This window comes from Salarias fasciatus, chromosome 23, assembly GCF_902148845.1.
Source record: "Salarias fasciatus chromosome 23, fSalaFa1.1, whole genome shotgun sequence".
In the NCBI taxonomy this organism is placed as follows: Eukaryota; Metazoa; Chordata; class Actinopteri; order Blenniiformes; family Blenniidae; genus Salarias; species Salarias fasciatus.
In genome coordinates, this window is record NC_043766.1 from 15,142,702 (window position 1) to 15,160,476 (window position 17,775).

At 41.4% G+C, this 17,775-nt stretch overlaps 1 protein-coding gene across 2 annotated transcripts in view; it reads right to left on the reverse strand.

The window, feature by feature from the left end:
- Positions 1–900: 900 nt before the first annotated feature.
- The window catches only part of LOC115381193 (neuronal growth regulator 1-like), a 144,460-nt gene continuing 127,585 nt past the window's right edge, over positions 901–17,775 (reverse strand). For both annotated transcript variants that reach the window (XM_030082459.1, XM_030082458.1), the window contains one exon: positions 901–1,166. In XM_030082459.1, the coding sequence (XP_029938319.1) occupies positions 1,066–1,166 (101 nt within the window). In that variant the 3' untranslated portion in view covers positions 901–1,065. The remainder of the gene's footprint in view (positions 1,167–17,775) is intronic.

A 17,775-nucleotide genomic window follows, 5' to 3' on the forward strand; every position in this document is an offset into this window, starting at 1 on the left:
ACACAGCAAACCCTCAGACATAAACACTGTGCCCCCTGGAGGTGGTGCATTTCAAAGAACTGCAAGCTTGAAACAACTGAACTTTTTGTCTGGAAGAGCAATCGTTTGTTGAGACATTCACATATGTGGATAAAAGTATGAAGGATTATATTGAAGTATTTATACTGTCAAGAAAAAATGTAAACACAGGGCAGCCATGTTTCTCCTTTCATATGTACAAAGTTCATGGATTGTGTTAATGTTGTCGGTTGAATGAGAAAAAAGCTGGTCCCACTTTATAACAGAAGCCTACACTATATTAAAATATAAAGATACAATACAGTATATTTTGCTACTTTGACGGCTGCCTGATCAAAGCTGTTAGGCAGGCATAGTAACTGAAGGACCCATTTCAGAATACAACAAAGCACACCTTCAACACTGTTCATCCATCTATTGAGTAAGTATGACAATACAGGTCCTCAAGAAGCCCTGCCTGTTTCTCTTCTTTTGTTTTTTTTTTTTCTTGCTTTTTTTAACGATAATGTTTTAAGCACACTCCATAATCAAAATTTTTGAATTGTTAGGAATCTAAATGTCTTTCCTTTGTTCAACAGCCAAGAATACATTCAATACAACATTGGAATGGTAGTTCTGTGTAGCGACAGACACAATTGCTTCTTTTAAGCCATGTACAAAAACAGATGGAAATGTCAATTTTTGCGTCATCGCCTTGTAGGAAAAAGATCCACGAAAGTAACTCATTTTGGAGCTGTTGATATGATGTGAAGTGGGTGTGGGGGTGAACACTGATTCACAAGGTGGTAGATCAATCAAAGAAGTAAAGAAAAAAAAAATAAGAGAAAAAAAACAGTAATAAAAAAATCATCATAGTATTTACATGAGAAATTTCACAAGAAGAAAAACAAAAAGAAAATAAAAAGTATATCCCCACACAAAGTAATGCAGATTATTTTTCCACCACAGCTTCTCAACAAACTGTACCAGATTGGATTCCAGCCATCAGCAACGTCAAAAAGGATTCATAAATGCTCTCGACAGTCATTGTGTCTGGGCTTGCCTCTGCTAGTACACACATATGAACGAGGAGAGAGCCAGGACCAGGTATCGACAGGCCAGTGGGATGTGTGCGCTCCCTGTGCTCCCATAGGGTGCAGTGTTGGGTGCTGTGGACAGGAAACAAGAGAATCTCTGATTAGTTGTGATTGCTCTTTCTCTCGACCGCACCCACCATTTACAACCCCACAGTCGGCTTGGCATGGGGCTTCCAAATGAGACAGGCGAAAAAAATGGCAATTACTGCACCACTGCCACTGATTTCAGCCAGCTTGTAAGGAAACAGGGTACCTCACAACAGCAGTGCTACTTTGCACTCTGATGCTCTGAGCAGAAAGGACTCAGATGTGATTTGTAAAAAAGAAAACGATGAAAACGCACGCACACACACACACACACACACACACACACACACACGCACACACGCACACACGCACACACATATTTTTTTCCCTTTCGAATATAAATAAATCAATTCAGTCTTTCATTATTTATCTATGTTGTTATAGATACAGTATGAAAAGCAAAAGAAGTCACTGAAAGGACACATGCACAAAACTCCTAAACATTTGGCCACAATCAGCTGATGAAACGGGGCGAGCCAGGTAGTCAGGTCATTCATGAGAATAAATAAGATTTTCTTTGAGAAATATCAACAGCTGTGAAAAAATATGTTCACAGACGTTCACATTCACAGTTGACAAAAGCGAAGAAATAATTATTACAATCAGCAATGAATCACTAAGTACAGATTTGAAAACATTTGGATGAAATGATCTAAACACAGCAGGTGGCAGTCACTTTATTTGTACACTTTACATTATTCTTAAATGTAGGCTCGATTGTATAAACATTTTTTTGTGAAAAAAAAATTAACAAAACCTGCTTTCAGAGGAAAAAAGGACAAGCCACTATGTGTAACTTGTAGAATAACTGGAAACCACAGGTGACATAATTAACTACTTTCTTTGAAGCAAAAACCTTGAAATTGCTTTTTGGCAGTGGTTTACATTTACACAAGTTACATTTTAAGGTCCGACTCTTTTCACTGAACTGCCAGGTAAATAGACGATGACTGACTGACAACAAATTTCACTGTTATACTGGTTTCCAAAGCATCGGCAATCTGCCACATTTTTCCGCTCTTATGACATATTGCTATGTGACAGATAGTGAAACGCTGCAATAATACAACACCAGCATGGCTAAAAAAAGGCTCGATGGACTTTCACCAAAATTGCTAAACTGCAAATGAAATGGATTTCTCTCCTCAGTAAATGCTTTTAACAGCGCCAAGTGGGAAGAATAAAGACATTTTTTTGGCGTCATTTAGCATTAGCATCACATTTTAGCACCACCGCAGTAAGTGCATCAGCTACAAAGGCAGAATTAAAGGGTATTTTTGGATTTAGAAAGACCCACTGCACAGTGGAAAATGTCTGCATTTATTGGTGTGCAGAATTTAAATAGACTCAAAAAATGTGCTCGAAAAATTAAAATGGTAATAATGCTGATGATTGCATGTTTAAGTAGGGCTGTACGATAAAACAAACTCACCAAAGGATCGCAGAATAAGACTGATTCCAATTATTTTTCTCAATTACACAACAGTGGGGTGGGCCGGTGCAGATAAAAGCTCTACTAAGTAGACGAGACCAAAGTGGAAATGTTCCATGTGCATTGATTGCACAAACTTTTAGCAGCAGTAATCAAAAGTAAATTATTGTTTGGATTGGCAGTGAACAATATGTTTTATTGTAAAAAAGCAAAAAGTCTGGCATTTAATCCAAAAATTCATATTTGATGGAAGCCAAAGAGTGTAAACTCAGAGTTAATATGAGAAATTCCCATATTGTAATAACTGATTGCTTTGGACTGTATGCTATAGTTTAGTAAAGACACTTACTTTATGTATTTTTTTATGCTCTTCTGTTAAAGTAGGTTTAATAATGAGGAGAATTCATAAGAAAATATTGTGTCATTTACTGAAACATATAAAGGATGCACATATTACATACAACACTGTTTTTGGATGCAGTATGTTTGAATACAGTAAAACTGTGTGTTTGTGTGTGTGTGTGTGTGTGTGTGTGTGTGGTGTGTGTGTGTGTGGTGTGTGTGTGTGTGTGTGTGTGTGTGTGATAAACATGAGTTGATCAGAAACCAAATGTATCAACGCAAAATTAAGAAAACCTCAACTTTAGATACATTTTATTTTTCATTTTCGTTACAGTTTCTAATGCCTTCCAATTGAAGCGTTGGAATTTTTCAATAGTAGATGTTCTCTGATGACAGAATGAATAAATAAATAAATGTAATTTGGTAACATTCAGTGACGAAATGAAAAATGCCATGTGAAAATGTCAGGATCCCCTGAAATGCTGTTACTCTTGTGAGATCAAAACATCTACTGCTATCAATAAATAACAGAACCTTCAGTGTGGTCTTGCTCACAGCTGTCTGACATGTAAAACCTTGTCTCTCTCAGTCTGAATATCAAATTGTACTTCCAGAGAGGAAATGCTCAGTCACGGCAATGAGTAGTTATTTCACTCATGTATTTTGGCACAGTAATCCTGGATCCTGATCCTGGGGAAGTCTTCCTGCTCCACTACACCTGCAGCCCATGACCAGATTGCTATCAGGCTCTACGGGGGCCTGATAATGACTCATTTGTTTCAATCAGGCATGTTGCACGGAGCACAGAGACCTCTAAAACATGCAGGTCAGAGATCCCTCGGGACCACGATAGACAAAGAACGCTACACCACTGGGGGAGAAAAAAAAAAAAAAAAGAAAAAGAAAAAGAAAAAGCAAAACACTACATGAACATATAAATGGGGATAAAAACTTGATGCTCACTGGAGGGTGTCATAAAGCTTTCTTGGCTTCATGTGATTGTACTCCTTTTGACAGTTTCTTCAGTCCTCCACATACTATTTACCGCCATGTCTGGAGTCTGGCTCTGCTCATCGGCTCGTTATTTGATCGCAGAAGCCAATTCAAGTGGAACCGCTGAGTTTCAGGTGGATAGTGGCAGAAGATCTGCTTTTATAAAACCAATATAAATGGCTGTTGTTATATTATATCCTCACTAATATTGGAATGATCCTGCTGGTGATATACCAAACGATCTTCTTGTCATGTTTTGTTTTGCCTGCTGCCACGTTCTGCTCCGACTGTGACACACCTCAAACCTCTGGCACAAAATAAGTTGTCTCACTCTGTTACAGGATGACTTGAGGTTCAATCAGCTGGAGTAATTGAAAACACCTCTCTCAAGAAAACTTTTCCTTCACCTCATCTTTACCTAGGTGTCAAAACACTTATTCCCCTTTGAACTCGTTTTCACATTAGTGGTCTAAAGCCAATGGTGGCAAGCAAAATAGATGAGGGCTACACAGGTCTTTTCTCACAGTGATGTTGAAGGAGGCTTTGTTTTGTGCGGTTTTGTGTTTCTGTGACCAGCAGACAAGCACAGTAATATGAACAGGTATCTCTGGAGAGCTGCGTCGGCGGCTAGAAAGGTAGAGGGCAGCCTTTCATTTGGAGGGGCTACTCTGTGTCCTCATCACAGACACACTCTTTCAGCTTGCAGCTCAATAAAGCACACTTTACAGGTTAGAAAACACACATTCCCTCGCCTTGCACACACTTGCATGTACTGGTCACATGCATGCCTGCACACAGGGAGCACAGCGAGGCAGTGCAAACAGGCTCTGCTCTACCAGGGGAAATCATGTGGTGCACAGCCCATATCAGTAGGGTGCCTCTATTTACACAGCCATATAATTAGTTCACATGTAACTCCTCTGATGTGGACCTTGCACAGGCACACCAAGACAAGTGCAAAACTACGTAATCACTCACGCACATATGCTGTAGATACCCAAATGCAGACATGAACATAAAATATATTCAATTTGTGTTTTTATATAGTTAAGTTGGCTTATATTTACATGTTTTGCTGAAAAAAAGAAACGTTATACCACTGAGCTGTTGCTGATGATGTGGACCATCTGTTCATTAAATAAGAACCTGCACGGATTGTTGTTAGTTTGTTATACATCTATTGATGTGTTAGAATAAATACAATGATGCCAGTATTGATCTTTTTTTTACCAACATAATAGCTTGATGGTGACAATTTTCACAGGGGATACCATGGAGGGAGAAAGGAAGATATCCTATTATCACCTGACACAGCTTTGCTTTTACCTGACGTTTTCAGAGATAATTTGTCAGCACTGAAGTTGTTTAACTATTAGAGGGAAAACCATAGCTCGCCTGACAGATGGGAACCACAAATGAAGGGGAAAACACTGAACACGACCAAACAAACACCTTCAAATTTTGATAATGCATCAGTTGCATGGCCGGAGTGACAGACCTTGACTTCTTTTTCCTCATCATTGCTTTCCCGTCTTTGTCTCCCCTTTCTACCTCGGCTTCTGTCTTTGATCCCTCCTCTCTCTTGCTCGCTCTCCCTCTACCAAAGTACAGGATAATGACACCGTTTTCCTGGGCTGTGAGAGCGGCCGAGAAATGGTAACCTAGCAACAGCTCCTGTCCTGCGCAGCCGGCCCACTGTTGCCTGAGCCTGAGGCACTGCATTGTGCTAGCCACGCTAGCAAAATCATTTGGGGAGTGTGGTATGTGATGTGTGTGCGTTTCAGTGTGAGGTTGTGGGTGGGGAGATGTCACTGTTTCTCCTCTTCAGTTTCTCATCTGATCAGTGTCAGTGTTGTTTCTGGCTCAATAAATGCAGCAATCACGTTAATACTGTGTACTAAAGGCTTTTCATGCACAGAAGTTCAAGGAGATCGCAAAGTGATTACTTGATCTCCGCTTACGAGCAATGTTGACTGGACTACAGATTGTAACATAAACTCCTTACTTCTTTAGGAAGAGAGATATTATGTGGAGCTGGCTGACAGCCAGAGTTGCTGTGTGCTCTGGCCTCCTCACAGTGTTTGATTTGGGCTTGTTTAATATCTCCCTGTGTCACTGCGGAAAGCAGGGGGCCTCTATTGTTTTGACTGTGTGGGCTGGAACTTGCCATTTTAATTAACTCCCAACCAAGAACTGCCTGCACGCCATTACTCTGCTCATTAACATGAAGGGACTTTCAAGGAAAAGAAAGACGCAGACAGAAAGCAAGTGCAAAAGAAAGACAGATACGGGAGACAAATGGCGAATCAAAGCAGGAGAGAGCCAGAGAAAAAGACGTGATTGCAAAGGGTGCGAGAGTGAGGCTGCAGCACGTGGCCGACAGGAGAACAGGAAGAGTGGGGCTTTTGAATGAGCTCTACCTCTTGTGGTTTGAATTTAATTGCCATGTACATCAGCAGCAAGCTACAATGAAGTCCAGAATCTCAGACAATATATCATAGAAAAACCAACAGTGTCAAGATGCGCAAATGCTTGGAATCACGCAGCGCTCCAAAGGGAGCGCAGCCGAGGAGAATAAGTGGAGATGAAAGCGATACGCTTCAATTACTGTTTTGCTACAGAATTGAAAGGAAAAACTAAAGCCGCCACACCCATAGCAAGAGATAATATGAACCATTCCCTGGTTATCTCCTCGGATTCCAAACAAAGCTATTAGCTTTAAATTAGGTGTGTTGGAGTTAAACCTTCTTCTATAATATCCCTTACCCGTCTTGCCTCCCTATTATCCCTCCCAAATCTTCATTGATGGCAGTTTTGTCACCCAAATATCACATACACAACAAATACTAAGGCCCCTGAACTTCAGTGACTGTTGACACAGATGATGAATCACATTGAAATATGCAGCAGTGACAGTCAATGCAGGCTTTGTGTTGCGAGCCACCTTGAGCGTTGCACTGCACTGTAATTCACTGGAATATCATTATTCATAGGCAATACTGTATGCTACTTTTCACTCCTCTTTCACCATCACACAGCTCTTCATTCTGAAAGAAATTCTGAGTTTGGTGTTTTATTGGCCTACCAGATCCATACATGTTTCATAAAGTACATTTTACAAAGCCAAATGGAGAGAAAAAAATTGGAATGTATATTTGTAATGGATTAAGTCTTCATTTCATTGATTTGTTGTTTAGTGGATAATTCATTGCACGAATACACTATGTCGTGTCCTCCACATAAACTGCCACTAGCAGCACATGGCGGCAGCCAGCCAGGCAGCATCCCAATCCCCCTGAGGACATGGCTTTAGAGATGGGCTCCTCTGTGTGGGGGTGGGGGTAGGGTGAGGGAGGAGTTCCGTGTCCTTGACCATCAATCAGTGGCCTCTGGTCCTCCCCCCACTGCTCCCTCGAGAGAGCCCATATGAGACACTCCTGAGCCAGAACTGATCCTGTACACACCACGCTGTAAATCGGGCTAAATCCCCCTACATGTAAGGTTCACAGCCGCCACTGAAGGTGTCTTTAACACAGTACAGCAAATAGCAAAAGCTGTCTTTCCCCAGGCAATGTATGAGCATAAATGATATATGATGCAATGTTCATGACGTGATGAAGGTTGCCACGCCTTCAAAGAATATGCTATGCTCCATCGTCTCGAAGTGCTTTCATATCGAGTGTGCAGCCACTTTACAGAAGCACTATGAAGACATTTTCCATGCCTTACCTTGGCTCAATCCACTGACAGTGAAATACACTTGTCCCCCCTCACCATTCATCTTGTAGCCTCTGCCCGTAGCAAGCTGCCATATTGAGTTGGTGTACAATTGACTCTCCGACCTATCAGCTATTCATCCATTTCTCCTTCTATTTTCTTCTGTTTTGAACAAGCAAAATGGCTCATCATGACCACAGATGATGTTCAAAACTCATCACCTCTGTCTCCCTCTATGATCATCACACAGTGCAGCTCCACAGAGCCCTCAGCCACATAGACCTTGAAGCTCATTAGCCCCACCAATCATTTGCATTAGTGCTAGTAATGAAAAGCCTCCATAATAGATGGCCTTCAGAGATCATTTACCCTCCTCCGCCTCCCAGTACTGCCATATCCCCCCCACCTTTCTGCCTCTCCTCTCTCTCTCCTCATCTCTCTCTCTCTCCACAGCCCGGTACCTGCCGGTTATCAACACCCAGCAGAACGCTTTTTGGGGCTGGCTCTAATAGCTCCTCTCAGCATCAGTATCAGACTCAAGAGTGAATGAGCAGAAGACGGGTCACCTGAATAGCTTCAGTGAGTGAGCTGGGGGCTCTCGATTCTAGGCAGGCATTGGCCTTCAGCTTGACTTAATCAACACCTCTGTGGGGTATCTGGACACTTAAGAGAGCCCTCAGCACAATGTGAGCTGTAAGACGGAATCCCGACACAGGAGACACCTTCAGCTTTCTCCACACAGATACTGTTCCGTTTTTTGTATTGATCCACTTCTTCCTCTTACAGTTTCTCTTTTCTCCTCCCTCTCTCTCCAATACTATATAGCTGTTCTTCATATTCGAAATAAGCTTGCTATGTCTGAGAAAATCTAAAGATCAGATTGACCTCAGTGTATATTTAATACGCCTATCAATTCAAGGACATGCCTCATGCGGGAAATCAATGAGCTTGCAAATGATGTTCACCTGATAGAGAAATCTCCATTTTTAAAATGTTTTCAGAATTTTCTCTTGTAATTGATTTTTTTTTTTTTTTAAATCTCTTGAGGGTAAATTCACATCAGCATACTCTGTGAATAAATCACCAAAGATAGCGGTACAGTGTGGACTGATAGTCTAGGCAAGCATTTTTATCAAAACATTTCCAAAAGCATAATTGCTCCATGACTTTGGCTGTAACCACTAAATCTGTTTAATGTTAGAGGCTTAATAAAATGCACAAACAAATGGTGTCAGCATAAAATAAGTCCATCGGCCCATTTGTGTATCTCTTCTCCTTCCATTGTCACTGTAATATTCTCACTTTCAGATGTGGGTCTTTCACTCTCATTCTCTCTAATAATTCCATAGGCTCTTGTTTATTCCTATACTTATCAGATGTTTGTTACTGTGTGAGTCCTGTTGCTGGCTCAAGCATCTTGCTAAGTCAAGCACAATCTATCTCTTGATACCTATGATGACAATGACAGCCTGGCTAATTATAAGGAATGCAACATAACAAACTGTCACTTTGTGTATCTCTATGAACTGCTTCATCAATACCACTTGATAACATTTGATCTCCAACCAGGAGGCAAGCCTCTCTTTTTGGCTGCTCTATTTCACCCATCTCCTTCACCTGTGCCCCCCTAAAATAGCAATTCCCTGCTGTTATGTATGTGGGATTATGATAAGACAACTCTCTTTTATCAATTTCCATTATGAGGCTGATAACACAGCGGGGCTGAATGTAGAGGGTTAAGTGTATTTTCTTCTTGATGGATATAAGATAACTTTATCACTGCAGACTGCCTGGTTATCACAGTTCACCTGGGGCAAGTCGAACCTGACTGGAATTGCTCACGCTGAGCTTTTCTGCACTCGCACAACAAGCGCAGCCAGAATTTGCTCAGATGGTCATACTGTATGCATAGCGATCCATATTTTTTGTTCATATTTACCTACCCTGAGCTGTTAATTGATTTTACTCAGATCAATTCAGTGGTTTACAGAAATTGTTGGAGCAAAAAGGGCCAATCAATTGCGAAGTGATTAGCATGTGCAGTGGATTATTTCGAGTTGAGGACGCTGCATAGAACTTGAGGTTGAGTGGACAACAGGCACAATTCAATGGGAAGCACACACCATATGTTACGTTAATTATTGCTACTCAAAGTCTGCTCGAGAGTGTGTACGCCCACAGGCTGTGTGAGTGTCACACATGAAATATTCCTTTATTAAGCCAAGACAGAACCCGAGGCAGCGAGTTCACTCCAGTCTCTATTCTCCACCTTGTTGCTGACTGCCTGCGGGAGGGTTCAGATAAAAGCTATAGTGTCCTGAAGACAGCAGCATTGATTCAGAGCAGTATTTTTTAGAACCACAGTATAGTGTGTATGTGTTCAATACCAAACTCAAACTGGTTCCTCAATATATGCATACATTTCTTCTTAATTCTTCTGCTGTTTAAGAGGTTATGAGCGCAAAGCCTCAGATCTACAAACATTTTATTATATCCTGTCACAATGCTTGCAGCAGCCTTGCAGATATTAAGAAAAGAAAACCGAGTGTTGATGGTATGTATATCTGTGACCCTGATGACAAAATGAAGCTGACTACTGTCTCAACTGAAACTGAATCTCTTTTACATGAAAATGAGAAAACTAATTGTTGTGGTTTTAATTAATTATTTATAGGCTCTGTCTGTCATCCTGGTGTTGGCCCTCTAAAAAGGCTAAAATGAAGTTACTACTGCTAGCTGCTGCTCCTGTGAAGACTGCATTTAGTACAGGAATTAAGAGTAAATTTAATGAGTGTCACATGGGTGTTTCTTTTCATATCACTTTGTGCTCACAATGTTATTGTCTTAGTGTTTTAGTTTTAAACTTTGTGATTTATCAATGTATTTCAACCTGAAGAGTCTTTATTTCACATTATTCTAGTCAAAATCAGGTTAACTTAGTGTTTAGATTTTGCATTTAGTTTATGACACCCTTCAAGTTGTTTTGATGTAGTTGTTCAATTTCATGTCTGGTTTCAGGTTTCTGCCCTTGCCAGCCTTCTCTCACTTCATCCTAAGTGTCCTGTCTTCGTGTTGATGGTGTTCACCTGCGACTCATCAAGTCCTACTTTTTTTGTGTGTATAACTGTCTCTTTTGTCTTTCATTCAAAGGTAGCCGGCCATGAAGCTGCCAAGGAGAGGATTGAGTACCCATGGAGAACCTGTCTCTGCCCAACTCGAAAGGGATTCATCAGGACCTTCTTTTCTGTGACAGGAGGGGGTCTTGGGTGGCCACACTCCTGCCAGAGTCCAAGGGACTCAATGTGGACCTGCCTGTGAACATTTCTGTCAGTGCCTGAACTTATCCTTATCTTCAGGGGGTACTCATGGGCCTACTTGTGTATCTGTTCATGGAGGTCCAAGAGGGCCACGTGTCAGTTCCTTTGTCAGTGCCACACCTCTAGGATTGTTGACTGCCCATGCCAAGGCTGGACTTGGGGATGCCCTCCACCCAACTCCGAGGGAATCCTGGATTGTCCATGTTTACTGAAGAACAAGACTCCAGAAGGCCTTGATTCTCTCGGCACATCTGTTTGACTTCAAATGAGCCCTGGATCGCCGGCTCCTTCTCCAGTTCATGACTGAACTGGAGGGCTTGCACCTGTTCAACTCTGAGGTGTCCCGAAGGACCCAACTTAGGGCTGGACGATATGGCCAAAAATTTATCATGATATAGGTCATAATTTCGGTTGATACGATATAATTCCGATATTGATATAAATAATACAAAAGCCTCAGAAAAACTGTTAAGAATCATGCACATAATGTAGTACCTGTAAAACTAGAAATTATTTATCCAGGAAGCTCCTCCAGTATAAAAATTTAGAAATAAAACTACAATAAATTAAATGTTTACCTTTTATTTAAGAAATATGAAATCACCGTCAAATAAACATAAGTTTTCACCTTTTTCAATATAAATAGCTTTAACTTTACGCTTAAATACAGTTATGTTATTGTTATAGATTCAACAAGGTGCTTCAACCAGGAAGAAAAACGAAAGTGCTCAGAATTACTGCAATAAACAAGAAGAGTGAGCAACTACAAACATAAATATTACTGGGACAGGGAATTGAAATAACTGCCATACACTCACCTTTCAATATTAATAGCCTTTAACTTTTAAACTGTAACACATTTTTTCTTATAGATTTAAACAAAGGTGCTTCAACCAGGAAGAAAAATAAAAGTGCTCAGAATTACTAAGGTTAAGTACAGAAATACTTAAGATTGTAGTGATTATGGTGACACTGCAGCGAATATCTCTGTACTGTTTTTTTTTTTTTTCTTTTTTTTGTGGTAGTTATCTCCACTGTTGCAGCGTCTTGTAAATTGTAGACGGTCCCTTAATCCAGCAGCACTACCGGCTGCTCATCAAAATCATAGTGTTTTCTGCTAGCTTCATAGACAGATAGTTTTAATGAAAATGAGCTTGTAGCATGTAGTCCACCTCACAACGATGGGATGGAGGCGCCCTTTGTATGTTACTGACGTTTTGTTAAAGAGTTATTGAGACTGAAAGTCCACATCTGTCAATATGCTGCTAACTTCACTGGACCGTTCAGTGAATGTTATACCTAATTCGTAGCCACAAATTAGTATTTCGTGCTCACAATTTATTATTTCGTGGCCACAAATTAGCTTGTGGAAGCTTACTCAGTCGCGTTTACATCACGAGTTCTCATTTTGGAGCTCAAACTTGCCGCGGAGGAGCTTAGCTTGTAGCATGAGCTGAGGACAGCCAGCTGTGATGTGCGTGCCGAGTACGTGATCACTCTTGAGGCGCTTTCTGTTCGGCTTGAATCGGCGGCGCCGTGAACAGCATTGTGAAACGCATAATGTAATGCACTACATCGAAAATTTGTTTAAAACTCATATCACCGTTATTGAATAAAAATATACCGCGGTATATATTGCTATCGAAATTTTGTCCAGCCCTAACCCAACTCTCCCCATTTCTGAAGGGGATCTGGAGAGCTTGCCTCTGCCTGACCCCAAGAAGCTCCAGGAAGCCAACCTTAGCCTGTTTCAGAGGGCGTCCCGGAGGACCTTTCTCTGCAATTCTCCAAGGGTTTGCCACTGCCCATCTCTGAAGGAGTTCATGGAGGGCCCACACCTCCCCAAATCCAAGGCCATCCTGGTGAGTCTGCCTCGACTTAACACCGGAGGGGCCCCGGAGGGCCCACCCCAGCTAAATTTGTATGAGGTTCCCCTGTCAACACCTCGGCCCTCCTGCCAGTTCATCTGCTAGCGCCACTGTCCATTTCCAAGAAAGCCCCAGAGGACCTGCCTCTCTCCAACTGTGAAGGGGTCCCGGAGGACCCACCACCGAGAGTCTGGGAGGGCCCATGTCTGCCCGACTCTGTTCCGGAAGGCCCACCTGTGCCAGTTCCTCTGTTAGAACCACTGCCCGTCTCTGAGGGGGCCCACAATGACCCGCCATTGCCCGTCTCGAGGTGGTTAGAGGATGCCTGCCTTTGCCCGTCTCTGAGGGGGCCCGGGATGACCCCCCCTTCGCCCATCTCTGGGGGTGGCTAGAGGATGCCCGCCTTTGCCCGTCTCTGAGGGGGTCCAGGATGACCCCCCTTTGCCCGTCTGTGAGGTGGTTAGAGGGTGCCCGCCTTTGCCCGTCTCTGAGGGGGTCCAGGATGACCCCCCCTTTGCCCGTCTTGGGTGGTTAGAGGATGCCCGCCTTTGCCCGTCTCTGAGGGGGTCCAGGATGACCCCCCTTTGCCCGTCTGTGAGGTGGATAGAGGATGCCCGCCTTTGCCCGTCTCTGAGGGGATCCCAGAGGACCCACCTCTGCCCAACCCTGAAGGGATCCCAGAAGGCCAACCTCAGCTCAGTTTCTAGGGGTCCCAGGAGAACCCGCCTTTTGTCTTTTTATGAGAGGCTCCAGGACAACCTGCCTCTGCCCAACTTCAAGTGTCTCCTGCAGGACGCCCCAGAGCGACACTGTCCGACACTTCTGGCATTCTGCTCAGCCAGTAGGCCCGCCCTTCCTGCTGCCATCTGTACTTCGATCCGTCCTCCTACCACCCTTCAACCAAGTTCAATTGACCATATGCTACAAATGAATGAGTGGTTAAGCATCTGGTAAAGAGATTAGGTCCTAATATTCGGCTTGGCTCTGCCATAGTTTTCATGTTTTGGTTACATTAGGGTTCCTGGTGTCTTTGAGTTTGATTTTTTTTCAATGGTTGATATAATGGTTCATATAATTTTCATTTCATTTTCTTCATTTCATGATAAATAAAATGTTTGATGCATTGTTGAAGTTCGTGTCCTCCTTCATGTTTGTACCCATGTGTTCCTTTTGCTCAACTGAATTGTTTTGTTGCTCTGGCCTTCATATACATCACCTATATGAGCCGTGAATCTTTCTATCGCCAGGTGTATATATTAATGTGGTCTGTCTGTTTAGGCCTGTTAACAACCTAAGGTCTTGTCTCAATGCCTGCTCACCTGATGCTTTATGACACACTGCAGGTTAGGAAAAACAAACATGAAAGGTATGGCAAACAAATCCTTTGTACATTATAATGAATGCAGCTTAAGAACATATAAATAGTGTGCATGCTTGAAATTATGGTATCCTGAGAGGCAATGGAGCAATCTGAATTGCCATAAAATTGAGGTTAATGACAAATTCAACAGCAAACAGCAAAAGCTACGACTGAAGCCTGTTTGTGTTTCTTCTGATTTACAGAGAGTAGGCTACACTCCCACTTTCCACTAGTCTAATTTAGCTTTTCGATGGACATTATGGTGGAGCCAGGGGCAAAAATACTCAAGAGAGTAAGAGAAGATGGCATGAGAGAAAGTGGCATGAAGGCTAATGAAAAATGATAATGACCATCACAGCAATTAGGTATAACCATCGGAGACAGCAGACAATTGTGACAACCTAAACCAGTTGTTTTCTTGTTTTTTTTTGTTTTTTTTTAATTCAATGCAAAGCCAATGGACCTACCACATCTACTGGTTTCAATTTTAAACTGGTGACTAACAACTAAATGCCTTAGTGCTGCCATATTGGATGTTAAAATATGAGGAACATATGTAAAGCTTTGTAAGTACCTCCTTTTAAACAGATTATGAACTTATCAAGGTAATAAGTGATTGTAGTGACAAAGTTTTGGAGTCATGTTTGCTCTGCTCTGGAGTTTGCAGTCAACAAAAATGTAGAGTATTGAACATTTTTAATGTTTAATTACATTACATCATCACACTTGTCAAATTCACCATGGCTGTCATATCTAAGATTGCAAAAGTCAAACCATACTTTTCATCTTTTTCTTTAATTTGATTAAACTTTACCTCAGTTTCATTTGTCATTTGTTATTTTGGGCATTAACAACCAAGTTGTTCTCTTGAATTGGCTTTTACTATTGCCAAAATGTAGATGAATAAATGAAAACATTTTTCTGCATAAAAGCCTTTAAGAAAACACTGGGTTCAATATTTCAAAACTAGTATCATCCTGTTTCTTTGTTTTTAAAAAAAAATAGTTTATAGATAAGCAAAAAACAGTGGCTGTAATCAAACAGATCATTTAGGGAAATAAGATACATTTTATATCTGTAAAGCATTGTTCAATGTGGTATGTAGGATAGTAGAAGTATCTACTCAAATAAAATTAAAATAATCAAGAGAATTATCAATTCAACATTTGAATGTTTCAGTCAATGTGGAACAGACATTTGGAGAAACTGAGTGCTGTACACTTGGGTACAATGACGATAGCTGGTTAACACCTGAATGTTGAGGTTGTATGAATAAAAAACAGACAATATCCTCTAACTCAGAAATGTGTCAGATTCCAAGGCCTTAACTCTTATCTGCTCTTCCACAAACAGTCCCTGTACTCCAAATCCACTCGAGCCTTTACTCTGTAGGCTTATCCTCTCTCCCACACTGACGCTATCTGCGTGCCACTTCTATGGCTGCATAAATACAAGAACCAATGACGGTGACACATGATCTTTGCTTTTGAATTGGACTAGGCTCGGTGACTGTGGCTCCCACCTCAGTGAGTACCACTATCCATGCCTTTGTCTTCCTGTTTTTCACATGAGAGCAAACATTATTGACTGGAATCACTGAAGGGAATGTGTCTGCGTTTACTGACAAATTGGACTGGTGGATTGGCACGAGGATCAACTCAGCTGGGTTCCAAGAGCAGCAAATATCAATACATGTGCTAAGCATTCACGTTTCCTCCTGTCACTCAGAACAGAAGAGATGGATTCACATTTGCATATACAATTTCTTCCAATTAACTCCATGATCTTTTCACCAATAACGGTTATGTCACATAAGTTACACTGAATTCAAACTACTAATAAATAAATAATAGATAAATATCGCAATATGTAAAGGGTGATAAAACTAGCCACAAAAAGGGGACATTTTTACCAATCTAAGAAATAATAATCACAAGTAGGTTTCACCAGCAATTTGACAAATGCTTTTGTTTTATTGGTTAATGAGATCAAGAATCCAATTACTGAGCCCGTCCTAGCACTGTTTATTTGTCTCTGTCTCATGAGTGAAGAAAAGAGTGAACTAGCCTAATTGGATCTGTGCTTTCACATAAAGACATTGCAAGGCTAAAATACTATTTCCAACTTAATATGTTGACTTCTCCAAGCAAAACCCAAAGCATGGTAAAGTGTTTTAGCTTCAGGCACGTGTAAAGAACAAAATCATGCAACCTAGATTAAGTTTAAGTCACGTTAAACTGATACTGACTCATGTCAGGCAGCATGCTCTTCTCATGTGATTCCTGACAGCATTGTCATTTTAGTTCATCATTAGCAGTCAGTGGTTCAATTCAGATATTTTTACCTTAAATGCTGAATTACTCAGACAGCTTTGATGTATATGGGTTTACCTTTACTCTTCAGGTCTCAGTGCTTTAGCTATAAATATACAGTCCTATGAGACACAGATGAATAATTCAAAAAATTATTTCACTATTATTGAAGATCATCAAATATATTAAAAATGAACACTTTTACCTTCTTCACTTCGCAATGCTTGTGGCAGCCAGCTCTAGGTTTAGAGCCTGCTGGAGATATCAAAAACATATCAATAACAAAAACAAAATGCCTGGATTAGAAGTTAAGGCAATACATAAAAAAAAAAAAAATAAAAAAAACATTATTTAATATTTTTCCAGAGGTGAGAAAAAAAAGAAGACATAAATTCCCAACAGAAGACATGCAACACATGTTATAAAGTCTTATAAGAGACATCACCATTCACGAAAACAATCAGCCGCCTATGGGGTGAAACAATGGCCCAGTTTACATGGGTGTTTTTTCAATCCGATTGTAAACAATCGTATTAAAGCGAGTGTATTCATATACGGCATACAAAGCGATCCACGATGAATACTCGTTTACAAGGACCCTGGGTGAAGCGGATTATACAGCGTCCTGTGACATGCGCACAAAGTCTCACGAGGAACTTTCAGGTCTGTAGCTCTGCAGCAGCAGTCCTCAGCGCCGAGCAGAGAGTTTTTATCTGCTGATGCCTGCTCAAATAATGTCCCAACATCTCCATGATACGCTGCTGAAGAGCGGCTGCTCCCCTGGCTGGAGCACCGTCACGCCGAGCAGCACGTTTCGGTGTGAGGTCTGCCCAGCATGCCGATGTTTCGAATTAACTGGTGCCCGTGTTAACTTGTGACCAATAGATGACTGAAACATGCAGTCGTTCTGGCGAACGTCGGTTATCTACAATGACAGTGAGTGTATACGTTTAAAGTCTTTTGTGAGTCTTACTTTAACAACTGCTGTAATCAGCATGTGTTTACACAGACCTTCGACGTCATTCGTTAACAAAGGAACCAGTTAATCCATAACACCAGCCGGCGATCGCTCGTATTCTGCTATGTAGCTCTTTATACAACTCGCTGTTGTGCGATTTGGTTCCATCTCGCCTCTCCAATGTTTTTTCTGTCGGGGTTTTTTTACTAAAAAGTGTTTTTCAACCACCATGGCGTTCTTCTGCTGTCCTGCTTCCCGTTTACTGGCACGTCACACGTCAATAAGTATGAGGGAA